The 22,307-nt window shown below is 41.1% G+C and overlaps 1 protein-coding gene across 1 annotated transcript in view; it reads right to left on the reverse strand.

Moving 5' to 3' along the window:
* PTAR1 (protein prenyltransferase alpha subunit repeat containing 1) overlaps positions 1 to 22,307 on the reverse strand; it is a 690,645-nt gene that overhangs the window by 393,430 nt on the left and 274,908 nt on the right. The window contains exon 3 of the mRNA XM_044064362.1: positions 5,158 to 5,224. Within this exon, the coding sequence (XP_043920297.1) occupies positions 5,158 to 5,224 (67 nt within the window). The remainder of the gene's footprint in view (positions 1 to 5,157; positions 5,225 to 22,307) is intronic.

Raw genomic sequence — 22,307 nt, forward strand, 5'->3', positions numbered from 1 at the left:
CTGGAGCTAGGCACTTTGTGAATACCCTGGGCGCAGTAGATAAGCCAAAGGGCAGTGCAGAGAACTGATAGTGCATGTATCATGCTTTGAAATGTAGGTATCTTCTGCAGGATTCCCTTAATGGGATGTGCAGGTAAGCTTCCTTTAAATCCAGTGTTGCCAACCAGGCATCTTTGCATAGGAAGCAGTTGGTGAAGAGTTAACATCTTGAATTTTGGAATCACCAAAAATTTGTTTAGGATAGAGAGGTCCAGTATAGGATGCCAGGAGTTATCTTTTCTGGGTACCAGGAAAAGTCTTGAGTAGAGTAGAAACCTTGCCCCCCTTCCTCTTCTGGGACAGGTTGAATAGCCCTTATGTTTAAGAGAGCAAGGATTTGCTTTTGAGCCTCCACCCACTGATTTGAAGGTAGGTCTGGCCAACTGTTTGGGGTTGGTGAGGAGTGAAAGTGGAATCTGTATCCTTGGTAGATAATATTTAAAACCCATTTGTCCTGGGTAATGAGTTCCCAATTTTTTTCCCTGCCAGGCAATCTTTCCCAAGGGAACAGTCAGTTGTGCAGGGCTTGGAAAATTTAAAGTTAAGTCATTGAGACAGTTTACCATAGGTGGAAGTCTTACCACTCCCTGCTTTGGAAGTGGGAGCCCCCACTGCTTAGCCCTACGAGTACCTTGGGACTGAAGCCTGGGTGTGTTCTGCTGGTTCTGGGTTTGGACTGAGAAGGCCAGGAAGAGGCAGGAAAGGACCAATTTTTAGAGGGCCAATGCCTACTAAATCTGGGAGGCTGTACTTGCAGGAAGTCTTTAACAGTTTGTATAGATTTAGCTTTTTCCTCCATCTTTTTAAGTACTACTACTGCTTTGTTGCCAAACAGGCGGTCTTGGTTTAAGGGAGTATCCAGCAATTTAGCTTTAACATGATCTGGCAAAAATTGCTCCTTAAGTCAAGCATGCCTTCTAAGTTACAGACCCAGTGACAGCAGCCCTGCAAGATTCCTCTAGTGAATCAAAATCACATTGCAAACCACACTGAAAACATACTTTGCAATGTGGTTTTGATTCACTAGAGGCATCTTGCAGCCCTGCAAGATGCCTCTAGTGAATCAAAACCACAGTGCAAAGTATGTTTTCCAACTTGTTCTACAGAATGCATTAAATCCTGTTAATCTTTATTTTCAGCACAGTCATGAATCAACATCAATTTCTGTTTAAGCAATCCAATAATATGCTGCTGCTACTTCAACATATGAAACTGGCAGTTTAAGGCCCTAATGGCCAAAGTGGCAGAAGTGTATACCTTCTTACCCCATCTAGCCAGCGCCCTGGAATCTCTATCAGAAGGGGTAGGATTTTTGGCAGTAGTAGCCTTAATGCCCTTGGGTCCCTGTGAAATGTTCTCAGGATCCGCAGTAGGATTTTTAAAAAGGAGCTTGTGAGAGTCAGGGACCCTGTAATATCTTTCAGGTTTTCTGAGAGCAGGAGGTAAAGAATCAGGGGCCAAGCTAGATTCCGAAAAGGGGTCTACTTTAATTAAACAAAAGCAAAATGCGTCAAATACGAATCCGTTGACACTTAAACAGCAAAACGTGGAAACGAATGCACTAAATAGCAAAATTGGAAATGTCGATTTTGTCATAGTTGGCCCGTCTGTGGTATAGCTCCGTAAGGTAAGTGTGCGATAGTTACGGACCTTAGGGTTAGGGTGTGGGTTAAGGTAAGTGCATAGATAGGTAATGTATGTAAGGTTTAGTGTAGGGTTTTGTTAAGTGTATGTGTGTGGAATATTTACTTTGGGTGGGTATAGTTCTGTAGGGTAAGTGTGCAGTAGTTACAGACCTTAGGGTTAGGGAGGGGTTAAGGGTAGTGCATAGATAGTTGTGTATGTGAGGTTTAGTGTATGGATACAAGTGGGGTTTTGGTGCTTTAATTTAGGGTTAATAGTAGGGTTTTGGTTAGTGTATGTATGTGTTTTTTATTGTTGTGTTTGTGTAGGTAGTATGTTACGGGCGGTGGGGTTGGTCGACTATTGTGGTTTTGATGTTTAAATTTTGCGGTTTTGCGTGTTCGACATTATCGCGTTTCGCTGTTTATGTATCGATGGATTCGTATTTGACAGATTCCGCTTTCGTTTAATTAAAGTAGACCCTCCGAAAAGGCATCATCAACAATGTCCAGTACAGGGGCGATAGCTAAAGGCCTGTGTTGGGGCAGGAGTAAGAAATCTCTAAGCCTCTTTTTAGAGTCAGAGTAATCCTGGCTTTCCCAGCAAAAATGCTCCCTAAGAGTATGCAAGGTTTCAACAAAAGAGAAATCCCCTGAAGGGTAAGCAGAGGGAATAGAGTCCTCTGCATCAGAATCCTCATAGGTAGATAAGGGTAAATCCTGGTCATCTGAGGAAATACAAATTTCAGAATCCTGATCAGAAGAATCATAAGCAAACTCAGTCCTAGATCTCTTAGAGGGGGAAGGTTGGCTTCTCCTGATTAAAGTAATAAGGTCTTCAGCCATTCTTATCATTTGTTTTTTAGGCATAGAGGACTGACCATGCAGTCTGGGAGTTGGTTTTCGAGGCATGGATCGAGTTTTAGGCCTTGAAGACGAAGATGGCTTCGGTTTAATATGCAAGCCAGTAGGCCTGAATACACCCTCAGAAGCCGGAGCCTGGACAGCGGCTCCGGACCCATCCAAGGTAGAGACATCCACAAGATCCACAGTTGAAGCATCTCGCGGCATACTGGACTCCGAATGGGTCTCAGTAGAGGCCTGCGAATCTGAAGAAGCGGGTATCAGGGGCTACGAAAGCACCTCACTGAGTACCGGCGAACTGGCGACTAGCTTAGGAGAAGCATCGTCGGCAGCTTTGGACCTATGCAGTCTGTCTTTATCTTTGCATTTTTTTGGAATGTCGTTAGTCGGGTGGCTTACTGCCATATCTGGATAATTGAACCGAGTACCAAAATATTTAGAAGTGTAAATATACCAACAATGAATAGTTTGTTGTTTAAATAAGGCACAAAACCGAAAGCGAGGTACGTTGTGGTCAGGGCCTAGGCAAGGAATGCAGTACGAATGAAAAACTTTATGAGGTATTTGCTTTCCACAAGAAATACAATTACTGACTTTTACTGACATCGGTTTAGAGCAAGAAAAAGTTTCCCCAATGGGGTACTTAGCTTAGTTGAAGACTTCAGTTCTGAAACTCGAAAACGAAAACTTCAGGAGTCAGCCGACTGGCACTTGCTAACTGCTTCTGCTTCGGGCACCGCACGGCAAGAAAGACTGATGTACTGGCGTAGGCTGCATACTATATACCCCTGACTACCTGACGTTATGGAAGATGGGACAGCAACCAACGCAGGACCTAAGACTTTGTTAATCAGGCCGACTGAGGGCTACTGGAAGCAGATAACCCAAATGTGATGACTGCAATAGTGAAACACAAAGAACATCTAATAGAGACACAATAGCCTATTAATAGAAAGAGAGAGGGAATGCTTCTCAGCTGACTAACACCTGCAAAACAGGCCATGTGGCTTCCTGTAATGGAGTTGGAAACAGTAATGCAGACCCATCGTTAAGCAAAGAAAATTACAGTGCAGCTCAAAGTATGCAGTGATGCTGTTGTGCGAGATGACAGCACCAGCCTAGAGCTGGACTTAGATTAATGTGTTTAATAGTGCGATTTCACACCAACTCCGACAGTGTTTTACTGCATGGCTACAAATGTCAGAATCAAGTGGGGCAGTAGGAAGTCTGCAGTCTCAGGACCAGCTACAGAAGCACCTGCAGGGTTAAACCAGACCCTCTATAGCAAGTGCTCTTTTGCTTGTGTGTGTGTTGCGGGGGGGGGGGGGATTTGAGGAAAGGGAGCTGATCCCCTCAGAGTGAACTGTGACCCACAGATGTACTCCATGTTAAGTGACATCCCATTCTCTCACTAAAGGAATGGGGGCCACATCTATCATACCGGTCTGCGAGGATTCTTCTGCCATTGAATTCAAAAGCAGAATTCAACATCATAAACCAGGCTTGAGCTAAGCCTTTCAGATCCCTTAACATGACCATTAAAGATACTGAATGAGGCTGTGATGTGGACCTGCAGCCTGTCCGTGTTAGTTATCCCCACCACTTCTACCAAAATCTAAATATACCATAGGTACCAAGCTTCTCCCAATCTACATTGTGCTAGGGTTTTCAAAAGGTTGAAGTTCTGAGAAACTGAGGGCTAAATGTATTATGTGAAGACTGGAAGCAGAGAAAAAGATGGAAAAAAAAACCCTCCTTTAGCGGTCCTGACAAGTGACAGGTTGATAAAAGGCATTCCTGACAGGTCTAGGAATCGTAGGCATCAAAAGCATGAAAAGAATTTCAACAATGCATACCAGTAAGGGTTCAAATGCATAAACAGCTAGAAAGTAGTAGGGATCCTTGAAGAGGGGAGTAGACTACACCCTTAATTCTTGGTGCACAAATGCATAATGTGGGATAAAATACAGGATGCACAGCCACAGCAAAGTTCCCAAATTTAGGATGCATAGCCTAAACCAAGACCTCAAATGTGAAGAAAATATTTGGCTCCTCTAAGAAAGTTCTTGTGGTCTGCGACATCAGGCCAAGATAAGCTATTTATACACTCCAAGGTCATGGGTGCAGCATGCAATACATCTACACTGGGCTTTGGAGGAGGAGAAAGGCTGAAAGGAAAGTTACATAAAAAAATGTTACAGCAAAAAAAAACACCAAGCAAAGCCTGTAACTTGATGAAATGATTCAACCCTGTTTCTTCAAAGATGGTTATTTGGCAGACTACAGATAACACCGAGTATGCATGACTGAGTTAAAAACATTAGAAGCTGTTAAAATCCTGAAATAAATATGCAGCTTAAAAATGAAGTCCTCACGAACAAATGTGTTATACAATGTATGCTTTTGCTACTAAGGCTAATGATCCCATGCTTCTGAGGTGTTCATACAGCACATACTTTCTAAACAACATGGTTTATAAAAGTGGACTTCCCTGCCAGACATTCTGAGGCATTCAGGCATGGTTAATGAATGCTACAGTAGAACATTAAAGAACAGTTCCATTTTGGTATTTGTGACTGCTGTGGCTTGTACTGATTCACAGCATGACATGGCTTAGATGAGTGAAGCATACCTTACATTCCAGGCTGTAGCGAAGTCTGGGTTCAGCAGCAGAAGAGTACGAGTGACGTCTGTCAAGACTGCAAGACAAAGACACATGAGAGACATTCATTTCTCCTATCACAGGTGCAAAGCAAACAAAAGTTTTCAATGTTAGTAAGCAAGTGCTTCATGTGAGAAACAGATTTCTGTTAACTGGTCAACAGTACTGGGGACATCTATTAACTGTGCAAAAAAGGCATGTGAAAATGAGACCACCTGTTAACTAGCACGAACTATATATGTATGTATGTATGTATGTATATGTATATATATATATATATATATATATATATATATATATATATATATATATATGGGTGTACTTCTAAATTTCAAAGTTTCAAATCTTCGAACCTTTTAAATGGAGATAGTCGTACAGCACTGAATGGTGTATTTACCGTTTTCCTCTCTGTAGTGCAATCTCAGAGTTGATACACTTAATTAGCAGGGGGTGTGGGGGGCTAGCCCCCCTGCAAAAACATAAAAAAAGACTTTTTTGTTTTTATTTTTTTTATTTACATTTCAAAGTTTCAAAGCTTCGTTCTTATGGTCTCGACCATAAGAAATTTGTAGTTTTGAAACTTCGAAATTTAGTAGACCCATATATATATATATATATATATATATATATACACATATATATACATACACACACACACACACACACATGTATGTATGTATGTACATATATAAACGTACACACACACACACACACACACACACACACACACACACAAAACTTATGAGTGTTGTGGATAGAATAGCATTAATACTAAAACTGGCAGCTGCTAGCTACAACCCTCTACAACTAATACAGAGAAATAATATAAACCAAAAGAAGTATGTTTATTACAGGATGCAAAGTCAATTCAACATGTATCAACTACCACCGAACATAACAGGTATAAAGAACATACTGAGATGCCTGTCTGAAATACAACATGACTGCTGGATATCAGTACAGCAAGAGAAACAAATTGCACACAAGACAAAAACAAAAAAAGAACATCTGTACATTTAGACACTCCAAAAAGCCCACTGTATAATGATAGAAATGTCATGCTCTTGGGGAATGTGTAATTTCTTTACATTTTTGCAAGTGTATGTGGTGCAAGTATATGTGCCAGCCTCGCTGATTACCAGCCACGATCCAGCACTTTACTATCTGTGGGAAGTGAATATAAAAGGGTGCCTTTCTGATGATTCTGCTTGCAAATGTACAGTAGAAAAACTGATAGTAGAGAGTATGAAAACTATTAGTACCTGTATGGCACACACACAAAAGTGTCATTCTGACGACTAGTTTCCAAATTTGCAGCAGACAAGTACAGGAATAACATCTTCAGTGCTAGACTGCAGGGGGAGAGAACAGTCTAGATAATGAAGAGACAGACTTCCCAAGGCTTTGTACACTGCCAGTGTCTTCCACAGATGTGCGAACTAATCTTGAATAAAATGTAAGGACGGGAAATAAAGCAGAGCATGACAATGAAGACATATGCAGATCCCACACACCTGAAACACTGGTTATAAAACTAATTTGCAAAACAGGGATAGGAGGAGCTGGACATGGCATTTAGACATTACCTTCACAATGGTTAAATGTGGGATAGTTAAGCAATGGAACTTATTTTAAATCGCTGGAAGTGGACACTAGCCTTTCTTTTAAAGTATCAAGAATAGTTAAATACTCAGCATGCAATGCATTTCAATTAAAAGAACTCACTAAATATAAGGAAGCACAGGATCCTGTGCCTGAAAAAAGAAAATGTGTTGCAGCCATTATATCAGGCCAGGCTCCTAATGAAATGTTGACACTTGAAATGCTGATTGCCAACATGCTGAGAAAAAAAAACTCAAACAGAAGAGCAAATCTTGAAAACTGCTCTTGTTCTTTAATTTACAGCAGAGAACACCAATAACACTGCCAAAGCAAACCAGGAGGCAAAGACGACTGGTTGTTCTTTAATTTGTCTTTAATTTGTTTTTCAGGGGTACAAGCCCCCTTGCACCCTGCAATGTAGGAGGCAAATTACCTTGCTGAACTTTTACATACACACATATTCCCAGAAATAGCCATCTCAGACTTAGTATACGTAAGTCTGTAATTTTCGGTCAGTCTCAGTGTTTTGGGACTCACTCTAGCGGGTCCTGCCATTTTAAATGGTTAACTACCAGGCCATCTACTAGATAAAAATAGTGACTAGACAGAATGGGAACTTTAAAGACATAACAGTACAACCTAAATGAAGTTTATGGAATTTAGGACAGCATTCATTTTTTTATGTGTCATTTCAAAAATATATAAACCTTTGCCCTCTTCTCTTAAATCCCTGTAACATCTGGTTTCCCCAAATAATTTGCTTAATACATACTCACCCTCCTTAAAACTGCAGTCTCTTATTTATTCCAAGCATTTATATATGCATTTGTATATGTTAACTGAGGTACAGTACTGATCCACATAAACCTTTTTCAGATTCCACCCGGAGTAATGTCACAGGAAGCAAATGGAAGCTGATGCCAGACTCCATCTAGATGAGAACATTTTTGTGGGAAAACTAAAACTTTAATATGGTAAATGCATAACAGGTGGCAGCAGTAAACATACTAAAATCTAACTGGAGACACACAGTACAGTACTCAAATGATGAATGAACATTCAAAACCTGAGCTTTTTTTCAATAGCACTGACAGAGAACAGGTAATGACGATTAGAAAAAGATGAAAGACTTTGAAACAGATATTATTCATTCACTCCTTCTTTAAAACCCATTTTACCCTACTCAAGGTCATAGGGGAGTGGCAGCCTATCCCAGCAACAAAAAGACAGAACCAGCCCAAGACAGGACACTACTAATTTGTTTACAGGACAGATACACGTGCACCCACAAACATATGCATACATGTACCTACTAGCAATTTAGGGAATACCCTTACAGTATGTCTTTGGGACACACTGTAAACACCTACACTCACACAGGGAAGATATGTAAACTCTGCATGGGAGGTACCCCGGCCAAGAACTAAACCACACCACCAACAGCAGTAACTTTACTGCCCTACACAAAAGGTAGCTAAATGAAACAAGAGTAACTAGAGCATGAAGAGAAGTTGACATCATCTTCAGCTACAGAATAAAAACATTTACAAGGGACTTTCATCTTTGACACCTGTGAAATACCATAATGAAATAAGACAAATGCAAAATTCATGTACTTAATATAACAACAGATTTAAATGACCATGGTCCACCTTTTTCTAATCGGTACGACTAAAGCTGCTTAGCATCTGAAGCTTTTCCAGGCTCTAACTCCTTCCCACTACTCATAATTCTCTGCTCTCTAAATGCTTCTCTAGATCTGTACTGTGAGCTGCTCAAAAGCAAATCACACAAATTACAAAAACAGAATGAAATATAAACAAATCAAATAACTAAATGCCTGTTAGACATCAGCATTAGGTGGGCTACGGTGGGTATGTTGAAGATGAATTGCAATAATTCAGCACCTACAGTAAAAAAAAATATTTGAAATGATCAGGCCAGTCTTCTTCGCACCATAGAACAGAGTTACAGGCATGTCCTCTTGGGTGGAATCATGAAAGTATCCCTCAGATGTCTGTGTCCCTCGAGGGAGACTAAGACCTAGAGATCACATCCAGTTTAGCATGTATTCATAGAAACTTACACTACTATGAAATACCAACAGTGCCAATGCTCCCAGCCTCAGCTCATCGCAACAAACGAACAAATCCACAGGCACTGCAGTGGTGTACAGGATCAAAGCAATAACCAGCCCAGGAATCCAAGGAATATTTTAATAATCTCTAAATAAATCCACAAGTATACACCATAAACACATAGAAGCCCATCCTGAGACTGCAAATACATCAGTGGATGTTGTTGTTGTATCTTTCGGCTTTTCCCGGTTAGGGGTCGCCACAGCGGAACTCCGGTCCGCTAATGATTGGCAGTAGATTTTTATGTACCGACTTGCCAGGCCTGAGGTACAACCTTCAACGAAGGTACGCCCATTCACGCATGTCTCCACACAAAAGACGCTTTAGCTGAGAATCGAACAGGGCAACGTCTTACTGTGAGGTGAGAACGCTACCGCAGCACCACCACCGCAGCTTTTCAAATACATCAGTGGATGTACTTCGGAAAAATGCTTAACAGGTAGTTCTGACTTAATGCATGATGTTAGAAACAGGTAAAGTCTTGCTGTGGAGTTTTTTGTTAGTTTTGCCCTCATGGCATTCAGCCATCAAGTCTCCCATAGTTTGACAGTGCCCAATCTTTCCTTTGCTCTAGAGATTCCCCAGAGTCAAAACGGTTGCTGTCTGAGGAAGGTCATAATTTAGGCAGCCACAATGGTGCTTTCTTAAATTTCTGACATCTTGCCAATGACAGCATTTCTGAATTACCTAGTCCCCACCTCCTGGGAAAGGGGACAAGCAATCTGCATCACCACAGTGGCTCACAATGCTCTCTCCTTGCAAGTGTGAGTTTTTGCAGACTCACACTGAAGTTTACTACCTGAGCATTTTAGTTAGCCTAAGCATCACTGCCCCTCCTCAGGGGGATAGCAGTAGTGTGAGTGTCCAAATCTGTCCCTACACTGGATGGGTCAGCTCAAGTGCCCCAAGACATTAGCTGAACATTGATTACCTGCACTGTAGTCAGGGATTTATCCAGCCATGTGAATCACTCTGTTCGCAATCTTGCAGAATTTTTTGCATCAAACTTTAATACAGTCTGGAACCCAAAAATGATCTAGAACATTTTGGAACCCAACTAATTAGAAATAAAGACAAACAAAATGGAGAGTCTTTTCTGACAGAGTTTGTTCCATCCATAAAAATCTCAACTGCCTGTGTGCATCCACTTAGTGCAACAGGTACTCATCTCTGCTGGAATAACTGGGAAACCGCAAATTTATAATGGATTAAAATTTGTTTCTGTGGCAGCCTTTGGCATAGAGGAAGGGTTCGTACACAATGACACTATCATTATGAAAAACTAAGTAAACAGACTAACACACTTCCAAAATAATAATTCTTGTTTAAGTAATGGCTATGAAAAAGTTTTCCAAGACAGATATTTCAAATCAGCCTTGAAGGCAGTATTCAAAGGTGGTAAAGTTAGCTTTTCTAGCACAAAGAGAAAGGCTTGTAACCTTTAAGGAAGCACTAGAGGAACAGCTGATGCTTGTGGTAAACATCCAGGAAAGATAATCACCCCTTTCTCAGGAGGTGGGGACTAGGCTGGTACAGGTGCTGAAAAAGGATCTGATCCATACCTAAAATGGAGAAGCACATCCATTTGCTTTTGCCTATTTTCCTTGTGCTGGGTTTCTAGACAGAAGTGAGGACGTGGATGACGCCAGGAGGGAATGCCATGTCCATGGCTATTACTAGATGTAGCATACCCATGGGATTCGATATAGGGAGTAGACATCCTAGTAAAGCAGTCTCTCTAGAAAATGAATCCAAAGCAGACAAAATCACACTCGTCAATGGTAGAAAGAGACTGACTTTTGACTTGTTCTGCTTGACCTCTAAATGACACTTGGACTAGGGAGGAATAGAACAAAGGCAGGAACAAGTCCTACAGGCAATTTCTGTGCAAGGGCATCCCTGGGCCACTCCCCAGAAGGGATATGAGGGAGTAGGATTTGCTGCATTGGTCAGGCTGCAGCAAGGCCTATGCCAGTAATGGAAGACTCTCCGCACACTACTGAAAAACAGAGGGATCACTTGGGTAGTATCAGTAATCAATGACTGAGCTTCTCTGCACTCAAACAGGCTTCTCCAGCCAAATGACTGGATGTCAGAAAGTGAACAGCTGACATAGCCCATTCCCATACTCTTGTGACTTATTGATAAAGGGGGGGGGGATGAGAAAGAATTTAACTTTGCTTACTTATGTAACATACAATACCACATTGTCAGTGTAAATGGGAACTGCGCCTTATAAAAGGGAGTCATGAAACACCTACAAAATGAAGAAGACTGCTCTTATCTTCAGAACTCTGATGTGCAGACTGGTCTTTGATTGTGACCAAGCCTCTTGAGCCATACATCCTTGACAATGCCCCATCCCATCTTGTGTATCATGGTGGCAGCCACTACAGGAGGGGAAGATGAAAAAAACTGTGCAGAGTAAAGGTGGAGATGTGATGCCACCACTGCAACTACCTTCTGCTAGCTTTGGAAATGATGAATTTACTGGACTAGTAGGTGTGCTGTGACCACTTCGCTTTCATGTTTGAATGCAAAATCTGCAATGAAACCTTGCATAATGTACTAGGTAGACTGTTGCTGTCATCAAGCCATGTACCTTGATGAAAAGAGCTGATGAAGTGTCAGAGATGGAAGGAGCTGAGACACTGCCTGTCTAATGGAGTAGTGTTGTCTAGAGAAAAAAGCCTTGCAGGATAGAGTCTACTATGCATCCAATGAATGTGAGGGTCTGCACGGGCATCACCTGGGGCTGTGTGGAATTTGCCATAATTCCCAAGGATTAGAACAGTCAGAGAAGATTCCCAGGCTGGTATCAGTTTCTCTAGAGTCAAAGCAGTCAGGAGCCAATCATCCAATTAAGGAAAACACCTCAACAACACCTTGCAGCCTATGATTTTATGCAACAGACATGTATGTTGTCAACAACCCATAGGCTAAGTTAAGACTGAATGTAAGAGTCAAAATGACTGTCTCCTATCTGGAAGCATAGAAGCCTACCAGAATCCTTTGCAATTTTTATGTGGAGGGAGGCATAGTGGAGATCCAAATAGCACACCCAGTATTCTTCTGACATTGACGGAGGGACTGAGTGCATCACCATCCAGATTTTTCTTTTAGAAGAAAGTTCGCTGAGGCTGCCAAGGTCCAGTACTAGCCTGATTCTTTTTATGGGGTGGAATATTATGTAATGAAATATAATGAAGCTTTGATGGGGGTAAGGAAGGGAATTGTATATATTTTTTGGAAAACACAGTTTGAGTCCATTTGTCTTGCATAATGGCCAGCCAAGCACAAAAATGTGGCGCCATGTTCTTGCCAACTGCACTTAAAATGGGACAGTCATACAAGTCCTCAGGGATTCTGCTGCTGTCCTCAAGCAGAATTACAGTACTTCTAATTTTACTGATTGCATTTGCCTTTTTAACAGCATCTGTTCTGGAAGTTACCATAGCTGTATTTGTTCCTCCCAGACATTTGATTTCTTTGTTGCTGATAGCCACACCAGTACTACAACTTTTATGGGTTCTTCTGAATTCTAAAGACAGGACATTACAGGCTTTCAAACTTAATGCAAACAACAGTAATTGTTTTCTTTTCTTTCTCCATGTCCTCCAGTTTATCCCTAAATGTGGGTCCAAATAAGGCAAATCCAATGGAGGAGGCATTAAAAATTATACCTCAAAATTCTTATCCAATCAGTTTGGCACAGTCAGACATGATGAAAAAGAGCCATGCCAGTGCTGGCTGAATTTACTGCACCATCTGAAGAATTATGAGCAGAATTCAAAATGTGGATGGATATGAACAAGATAAGACACTGCTAGTGCAAAATTTAGTTTTAAGGTAATCATCAGACAAATATACCAGTGACACGGCCATCTTATCTGCAAAGTCCTGCTTGCATTTCAAAAAGCAGGGCAAACAATTTAACACCATAGCAGTGAAGCTGATGAAAACATAACTTCACGTCCCAAAACAATTTCTCTCTCTCTCTGGATTTCTTGCCTGGGTGATGAAAAGACGGGCTCTGGGTGCGGGAATCTTCTTAAGGGCTGCTGTAGAGATAACAGAATCAATCACCAGAGTCCAACTCAGCCCAACAATTCCAACCCTTGGTAAACCAGTGGATGTTATCTAGACTCCTATAGATTGTGTCACAGCAATAAGCTCCCTCCATGTCTCTCTCTGTTGTAATGGAAACCACTTATAAGGATGGCAATTCTGACAGTGAAGCCTTTAGTCTAAAAGGCCCCCCTGTGGAGATGTACTTAGCTTCTCCAACCCTAGGGTTACATGGTAGGGATGGTAGGAACTCTACTCCATTTCCATTGTCAGTGTCCAATGTTACAGACTCCAATGAACAGTCTTTGTGCTTCAGGTTACATGTATGCTTTCTTCCCTTCCTCAAGGAGGGAAGATTCTAAGAGGGTGAAGATTAACCATAACTGGACACTGACTAATAATCTTCATGGTAGTTACTAGCCCCTCTGCTCCACTGTCAAGAAGACTGAGACTGAAGAAACAAGCAGACAAGTATCTCAGGTTGAGTTCAGTGCAAATGCAGGTGGTGGCAAGGGTGGTGCACACTGAACAGACTGTAATATCAATGTGCAAGTCAACGTGAAAGCCAGACTCAAAGTTGAGAGCATTAACAGCAATCATCCAACATCCAAAACAGACACAAATCGGCAGAGAAGCAACCATTACAACCTTCTATCTATAATTTGGTACTGACTGGTTGACTTCAGAGAATGATATGGAAAACCCAGTCAAGCTGAAGCCCAGCATTAAGGACATCAGAGGTTCATCCTCCACCACAGTAACAAGTAACTGACGAACACTATTACAAGAAACCCAGGAAGTAGCATCTAATATCTGTCTTTCAGGAAAAATAGAAGAAGAGCCTTTTAGAAAAACAAATCTCCCCATGTGACCTATCCTCATCCTTACTCTTGTTCTTAATTTTAGCAGAGTCAAAAGACTGAGGCACACATTTAGATTTCAAAGGGATTAACCTCCTGAAAAGTAATGGAGCAGGAAGCTTCTTCCCAAGTCAAACCTTCTATAAGTACTAAAATCATGAGAACCAACTTACTTCTGTTAATCAAAATTTATTTTATCATGTGCTATACAAATGTCACAGTCCTGCTTCAATTGCTCTGGGGGACACACAGACACAGACACACACACTGCAACTAGTAGGAAAAGCAATACAAATGGTTGCCAGACTTGTGTTCAACACAAAAGTGACAGATATTACTGCATGCAGTAATGCGTGCATACCAGGATTTGCAAATAAAAACTGTGGTGTCCTAGAGATTTATCTTCTCTCTCCCAACACGTAACTATCTTGGAATTTGCACATAATTAGCAGGGTTATGAAAATTACCATGCAGATTTTTGTTGTTTTTTAGTGATACGTTTTACAGCAACTGCTGTTCATGCTGAAGTCTTATCAACAGTAATTGAAGCTACTGTCACATGATACAATTACTAGTGAAAGTTAGCTATCATCACAGGATATACTTTAATAGAAGAGAAAATGCTTTGTCAAAGATTTGTAATAATTTACTCCACAACTGCTTGATCAACCACAGAAAAAAAGATCCCATCCTTAAAAAGTCAGCCATAAAGAAAACCCCAACCATTTTCTTTGTGCATTAGTGCACAGGAATGCTTCTGAATAAAGAACAGGAACTGGAGTGTCCTAAAAGAGTAAGCAGGGTCTCTGGCCACAAACTGAACTGGAGAAGCCATGCAATTAAATAAAGGGAGAGAACTTCCGAAAGAGGCTTCCTGAATGGCTGGGTTAGAAGACTCTTGAATGGTCTCAGGTGGTGAGCCTTCTCCAATGGTAAAAGCCATAGCAAAAGGAACCAAACCTGTCGGGTCAAAACACAGCTATGAGAATGACTTTGGCCTTGCTCTGGATGGCTTTCTTCCAAGAATCGTACAGTAAATAGTTAATAGGAAAGGCGTAAAGGAAACACAGGGGACCATTCCTTAAACAGATTGCCCTTGAATGTCTGTCTCTGTGAAGATGCTCAACTGCTACACTTGGCACCAGTTAGGGAAGCAAACAGATTGCAGCAAAGCTGGTCTCAATAGTGGAAGATGTTTTCACCACTGAAAGGCTTGGAGATGACAAATGTGTTATCAGAAGAAAATGTCTGAGCCTGTCTTCCACAGAACTGACCTGTCCATGTACATGGGCTGTGTGAGAAAGTGGTGAAACAAGATCACTCACTCTCATAGGCTTATGACCTCTTGACACAAGGGATATGAGTACATACTTTTATGCTTGTTGCCGTACAACATCACTGCCATGTTGTTTAAATGAATGGGAAGAGAATTCTGGAATGTCTTCAACATGTGGAAAACCACTCATCTCCAAGACATGAAAGTACAGACTGGTCTCAGTCTGTAACAAGTCCCTTGAACTATCTGCTCTAAACAATGCCCCCCCACCCTCCAACGTACACACTCCAGGGTAGAGGTGTGTGCACCTGCCCTGGGGCATGTGTGCGTAAACATCACACTAGGAGTAGAAAGGCTGAAAGTAATACCCAATCCCAAAATGGGTTGATGCAGCCACCAAGACAGACACTGGTTGCACTATCTTTTGACTATTATACTTGTTGCCATGGAATCCATACACTGAGACCACTGAACCTTCAGAACCCTCATCTGACACTTTGTGAAGGGCACCACAAAGACCGTCACTGCCATTAAACCCAAAACTCTGAAGCAAAGAGCTGCTATTACTGTCTGGATGGAAAGACAACGATGATGATGCTGATGTTGCACTTGCAACTGAAGTACCAATCTCCTGTCAAATGAAAGCTGTGCAAGACGCATGTTATGAAAGTTGAAGCTTGTCTCTATTGCTCGAGATCCTCAAAGATCAAAGCAAATGAAAATATTCTTCTACCCATGTCAATGACTCCCAGCTAGAGGCAACTAGCAGCCAATCATTCAGACAAAGGAAAATGTTGGTCCCCAACAGTCTGAGATGAGCTGCCTCTACGGCCATACATAGGTTCATAGGTAGATATTAGTCTATCTGCCCGAAGGCATTTATAAGCCTAGTCGGAATGTGTTGGCTTTCGCCGCCTCCTTAGATTAGTTCCCTGTGCCTCTCTCCATCAGAGCCATTGAAGTGATCCCCGGGGTAAACATTCCGTTTCCCATCCACTCGTCAAGGTTTCTATTGAAGACTGTTAGAGAGGAGCTTTGCCTAATATAGACTGGAATCTTGTTCCAGAGCATGGGAAGTCTCTGGGACAGGAATCTATCCCTCCAACACGTCCTATTTATTGTTGTGGTGAGGTTTAGATCCCTAGAGCATGTGGCTCGAGGGGATATGGTTTTCTTTAGGTGGAGCATGTCCATCAATTCTGGGTTGGACATGGCCTTGTATGTCAGGCATAGATCACCTCTGAGTAGGCAGTATGCAACCGAGTACAGCTGGGGTTTCTTCAGTTGAGCTGCATAGGGCATCTGTTTGAGGCCAGTGATCCTCTTGGTGTGGTACTTCTGTGGTCTTTCCAGCTGTTGCAGGTGTCTTGTAAGGTACATCCCAAATGAGGCATTGAACTCTATGATGGGTCTGATGAGTGATGCATAGAGGGGCACAATGACCTCTTTTGATCTGGATGCAAACCCTTTTGTGATTAGGTGGGCCACATAGAAGGATTTTCTAATCACTTTGGCAATGTGATTATCAAAAAAGAGATTACTATCTACTTGGGTCCCCAGATCCCTTATAACATCTTCCATATTTAAGGGGCTACCACCTATGTGGTAGTTTGTGGATACTTTGTTTTTTTCAAAGGGGATGACTATGCACTTTTTGGCATTTAGCTTGAGGCCAAGGTTTTGACACCAGGTATCTGTCTCAGTGAGACCCTTTTGGAGGATGTCTGTGTCAGCCGGAGAGTCGAAGGCCTTTGCGAGGTCTAGGTAGGCTGTGTGGACCACCTTCCCCTCATCTATAGCCTTGGTAACTATTTCAAAGAAGTCCACCAGGTTTAAAAGGCATGATCTGCCCTTAACAAAGCCGAACTGGGTAGGGGCCAGTGTTTAGAGTTTCCCAATGTCTCTGTTAATGAGATCCATGATGATGTGCTCCATAGCCTTGCAGATCAAGCTAGTCAGGCTTATAGGACGATAGTTCCCAGGGTCTGTTGTGGCTCCAACCTTTGTGGAGAGGAATAACCATTGCTGTGCGCCACTCTATGGGCACATAGCCTGTGGAGAGGCTGAGTTTGAACAGTGTGTTTAGGTGAGGGGTTAGTTAATCTTTGAGCTCGTGTAAGATGCAGCCTGGGACACCGTCCGGTCCCACTGATGCTGTGTTTTTGGCTTTGGAGAGGGCTGTTTTAACCTGAGTGTCTGTGATTTCAGGGGCACTAGATTCTTCTGGTATGGTTATGGGCCCTTTTCGGAGTGAGGGTGGGGTGGAGTTTGCACTGAACCTGTCTGCCAGGATGTTGGCGATATCGGTCGTTTCAGTGTATTTTATGCCATTCTGCACCAACTCCAAGCAGATTTGAGAATTGCCACTTAGATTCCTGACATAGCTAAAGAATTAACAAAACTCGCTGGATACACAAGGCACGTAACTCTTTATTTAGAAAAAAATGTGAGCACTTTCGCAGAGTCCTCTCTGCTTCATCAGACAAATTATAGCAGTTAAAACTTCATTTAAATAGTTTTGCATCATGGTGTCAACCAATCAATTCCATGTTAAAAATCAATACACCAAATAATAAAACTTAAGGTATAAAAATATACATATATATATATATATATATATATATATATACATATATATATATATATATATATATATAAATATATATAAAAAACACATAGAGGCTGTATAGAATGTGGGGTACATTTCTAAAATGTTCTAGTTACAATATTAAAAGCTATATAAAAAGCATAAAAAATACTAAATAACTAGAGCATCAGTGCTTCAAGGCTCTGTTTAAGAAATGGTTTTAAAGAAACCTTGGAGTTTAGGCCAGGTGGTCTGTCTGCTTGGAACTTAATAATCCATTCTTGTTCCAAAGCTTCAGTATTGTAAGTAATATTTCCACCTCCTTTATTTCTATGGACAATATGGAGAACCAGGAACTTAAAAGTGTGTATGTTCCCTTCTTGCATCACATGCATTGCTAATGCATTGCTTTCTTTTTGGTTTCGGATATCTCTCATATGTTCTAAAATTCTGTCTTTCAATAATCGATTCGTTTTACCTATATAATAGGCAGGACACTTCGTGCAGAAACTAAAGTATACTATATTTGCAGTGTGGCAGTCAGCATAGAAGTGTGTATCAATGGAGAAACCTTTGAGAGGTGGGTGTTTATACTGTCTCCCACCAAAAATGAATGGGCATGCTGTGCATCTCCTGCAGGCAAACGTGCCCATCCTATCAGACTTGACATACTTTGGCTCATCTATTTTTTTTTTGTAGCATAATTGTCTTTTAAGGGACTTACTATTTTTAAAGGAGAAGGATGGTGTTTCTCCTATTATTCCATTGAGTTCTTTCACACTCGATAGGATATCCCAGTTGTTTCTGACTATGTCACAAACTATATTAATGTTACTCGCACAAGTCAGTGGTACTCGCAGCATATTATTCTCTACATTTCTTGCTGTGCCTGAAGTTATAGTATTCACATTTTCCATGGGTAAAACATTTGCATGTTTTCTTCTAGCATTATAATAAGGTTGGCATTTCCCTTCCCTTTCTTTCCATGCTAAATCAATCTGGCTCTCAATATCTTTCATTTTGTATCCCCTTTCACTAAATTCATGCTTAAGAAGAGTCAGTGCTTCACATAAAGTTGCATCATCATTGTGTAGCCGCATACAACAAGCTATATGTCCTTTCAAAACATTTTCTTTTGTAAAACCAGTGTGCATACTACTGTTGTGCAAAACATTATTTTTCCTGATAGGCTTCCTATACAATGAAGAAGAAATTAGTTCAGGGGTGTCTCTTTTAACTTTCACATCTAAGAAGTCAATCTCTTTGTCAGAATACTTAAAGGTAAATTTTAAGAATGGAGTAATAGTGTTAATGTACTCCAAGAATTGTTTAAGATGAAACTCATCATCATGCCACAGAAAAAATATCATCCACAAAGCTTATACCAAATAATAGATTTAGCAAAAACATTTCCTGTGAGGATGTTATCAGTTTCCCACTGCACCATAGATAGGTTGGCGTAGCTATTTGCACAAGCTGTGCCCACAGCCACGCCAACTTTCTGTATGTAATGACTATCTCCAAACATAACTATGTTGTTGTCTAGGACTATCTCCAATAATGCACAAATTAGTCTTATGTTATTGCCTTCAGTACCTCACCTGACAAGTAATTCTCTAACATTTCTATCCCCCATGTATGGGGGATCACTGTGAACAATGACTCATATCAAGTGTCACTAGCCAACATGAGTCATCTAGCGCTTCAAGGTGTATACTTGTCATTTAAAAATTCCTTAGTATCTAACAAAACAGTTGTACCTTCATTTAAAATAGGATGCAAGTTTTTTTCAAATAAATCGATAGTGGCTCAGTCGCTCATCCACAGCTAGATACTATAGGCCACATAAGTTGGTTCATTAAATCTTTATGGATTTTAGGCAAACCATAAATTATTGGCACTACTGGAAAATCTGTCTTAAAGTACTCAAAAAGTTGCTCAGAGATCATTCCTGTTAACAGATCAAGCAATAGTACTTGTAGCCTGTCCATCAAAGCTTTCACATAGGTATGAGAAATCTCACAGTAAATACTAGCATTATTTAGGTGTGTTTGCATATTATCAACATACACTTCTCTATCTAGAATAACAATCCATCTGCCTTTGTCGGCAAGATGAATTTCAATACTGTTCAAGTGCTTAAGGTCTGCAAGTGCTTGCTGTTCAGAGCTAGACAAATTGTGAAAGACATTATTACTTCCTTCATTATTACTTCCTTCAGTTAATTTACTCCTCAGTTGCTTTTCACAGATGCCAACAAACAAGTCAATATCAGAGTTACTGGAGGGTATAAAAGCACTACGTTTCTTGAAAACATTAAGTGCAGAAGTTTCATTGCGAAATAAAGTCTTAAGGTTTAATGTCCTGCCAAAAAGTTTAAGTTCTTTTATTGTATTAACTAAATCTACTTTTTGAGCTGGGACAAAACTCAGTCCTCTATTTAAAAGAGATAGCTGTGAGTCATTTTAAGGAAAAGAGGAAATATTAAAAACTAAACCTGCTTTGTTCTTTTCCAAGTTCTGTTTTGGTTGTCCACACTGTGTTCTCCTTGTCTTGCCAAAGAAGCGATTGTGAGACCTCCCTCGTATCGGTAGTGGTTTCTCTAACAAAAAAAGCTTCACTTAAACCATTTGAGCTGCTCCCTTCAGCTGTAGTTGTTTTTGCTTTATTTATGTGGGCAGGGCATAGTAATGAAGTATTTTCAGGTTTGACTACTGGTACATTTTCCATTGTAGGTAATATTGTATCAGCCAGAGATGCAGAGTTAGCAATTGTTTGAGATAAACTAGCAGGTTGCACTTTGTCACAGTTGGAATTAGTAGCTTGCGCATCAGGAGTGCTTTGCATACTTGTTACCTGCTGTTCATTGTTAATAGGGCTATGCCCACTTCCTAATTGTAGCCTTTGAGTTTCCTGTGAGTTCCTTTCACGATTCCAAAAGATGACATTGCCCATTTTAAAATCATGCGGGTCTCTTTGGATTTTACGTGTCTTTGCAGTAGATAAGCGTTTTTCATACTGATTAATTTGTTCATGTAGTTGGTCAATTTTATCAGCTATGACTTCACCAGGGAATGTATCAAAGATATTATTATGTAAGGTGTGCACTTCTCTTAGCAACTCATTTTCTTCAGGTTTAAAGAAATCAACTAAGAGTTGCATGTACTTGGCACTACATTCTAAATTCAAATTTTGCCAGCATTTTAAGAGGTCTAGATATGTCTGCCCATAACTGTGCATAGTTAGTACTCTTGGACCTCTGGGTGCAATTTTGATGAATATCCTTGCTGAATATGGATACGCCCCCACCTTCTGTATTTCGGTCCGGGTTTTGTGGCTGAAATGTATGGTATGAGTTGCAGCCTGGTAGTGCTGGGGTGCTCTCTGGAGCCTTAAACCAGGTTTCTGTTACTGCACATATATCGACTTTCTCCATACGGAGGAGTGCCTCGAGTGCATGCATTTTGAGGTTTAGACTTCTGGCATTGAGTAGCATTACCCTCATTTTTTGTTACTTGTGCTATTTATGGCGGTGGGTTTGTCTTTTGAGCCTTGCCTAAAAAAGGCACTATGGGGGTGGCAAGAGCCTTGGCCAGTATTCGAAAGCCTAAGGGTGACAGGTGCAAGCCGTCTCTAGCAAAGCAGTGTGGCTTGTCGAGCATGTCATCCCAGTCTGACAGACACTGGATCCCCTTTGAATGACACCAGAAGCTAAGCCAATTGTTGAAATTGATATTTTTTTCTTTATACCTTGGTATCATTCTTGGTAAGGGCAGGATGCTACTCAAGGTCAGGGTTATACCGGCCTGAGCTACGTGATCAGAGAGCTCTTCCATGTCTCTTTTCATGTAGTCCAGGGAGGTACGGCTCAGGTCATTCACACCAACATGGACAATGACATAGTCGTATTTGTACTTGTTCTGGAGTGGCCTGAGTGCTTCTGTTATGTGGCGGATCCTGGCACCCGACAGGCAGCTAACAGTAACCTTCTCCTTTTTCAGCCTAGTGAGTGGGACGTCAGTGTGCCTGACTATAGAGTCACCTATTACTAGTGTGTTGGGTATGTTATTTTGCCTTAAGGGCTGTGATTATGTGGCACACTGGTTTTGTGAAGTATGCGTTTCATGTTTTGTGTTGGGGGGGTGGAGGTTGCTTGGGTGTCTGCTTTAGAGGCCTCTGTTGCTTTTGCATATTTTTATTTAGAACTGCAGAGTATGTTTTCGTGTATTTATGTGTGTTTTTTGCCGGTGTTGGTCTCATAGGTCTATGTGAGACTGGTAGTGTGATGCAAGTAATTCTTTTCTCCTCTTGACTGTCTGGTCCAGTCTTGGGTTGAGAGAGCTTAGCCTCCAGTTTGGCTGCATATTTGCATCTCTCGCATGTATTAGTGTTTGGTGGTAGGAGGAGAGGGTTGTCTGTGTACATGAGGCAGTTGTAACATTGCCTCAAAATGCCCAGATTAATCAGTTGGACTGGAGATTACACCTGAAACTGCCCTTTGGACATGCCTGGATAGGTACAGTGAACGGTTTTACTGATTGGCTGATAAGGTCGAATAGAGAGCCTTGTCCTTCTCTACAGTATAGGGC

Source organism: Protopterus annectens, chromosome 2.part2, assembly GCF_019279795.1.
Source record: "Protopterus annectens isolate FY-2018-M chromosome 2.part2, PAN1.0, whole genome shotgun sequence".
Taxonomy (NCBI): domain Eukaryota; kingdom Metazoa; phylum Chordata; order Ceratodontiformes; family Protopteridae; genus Protopterus; species Protopterus annectens.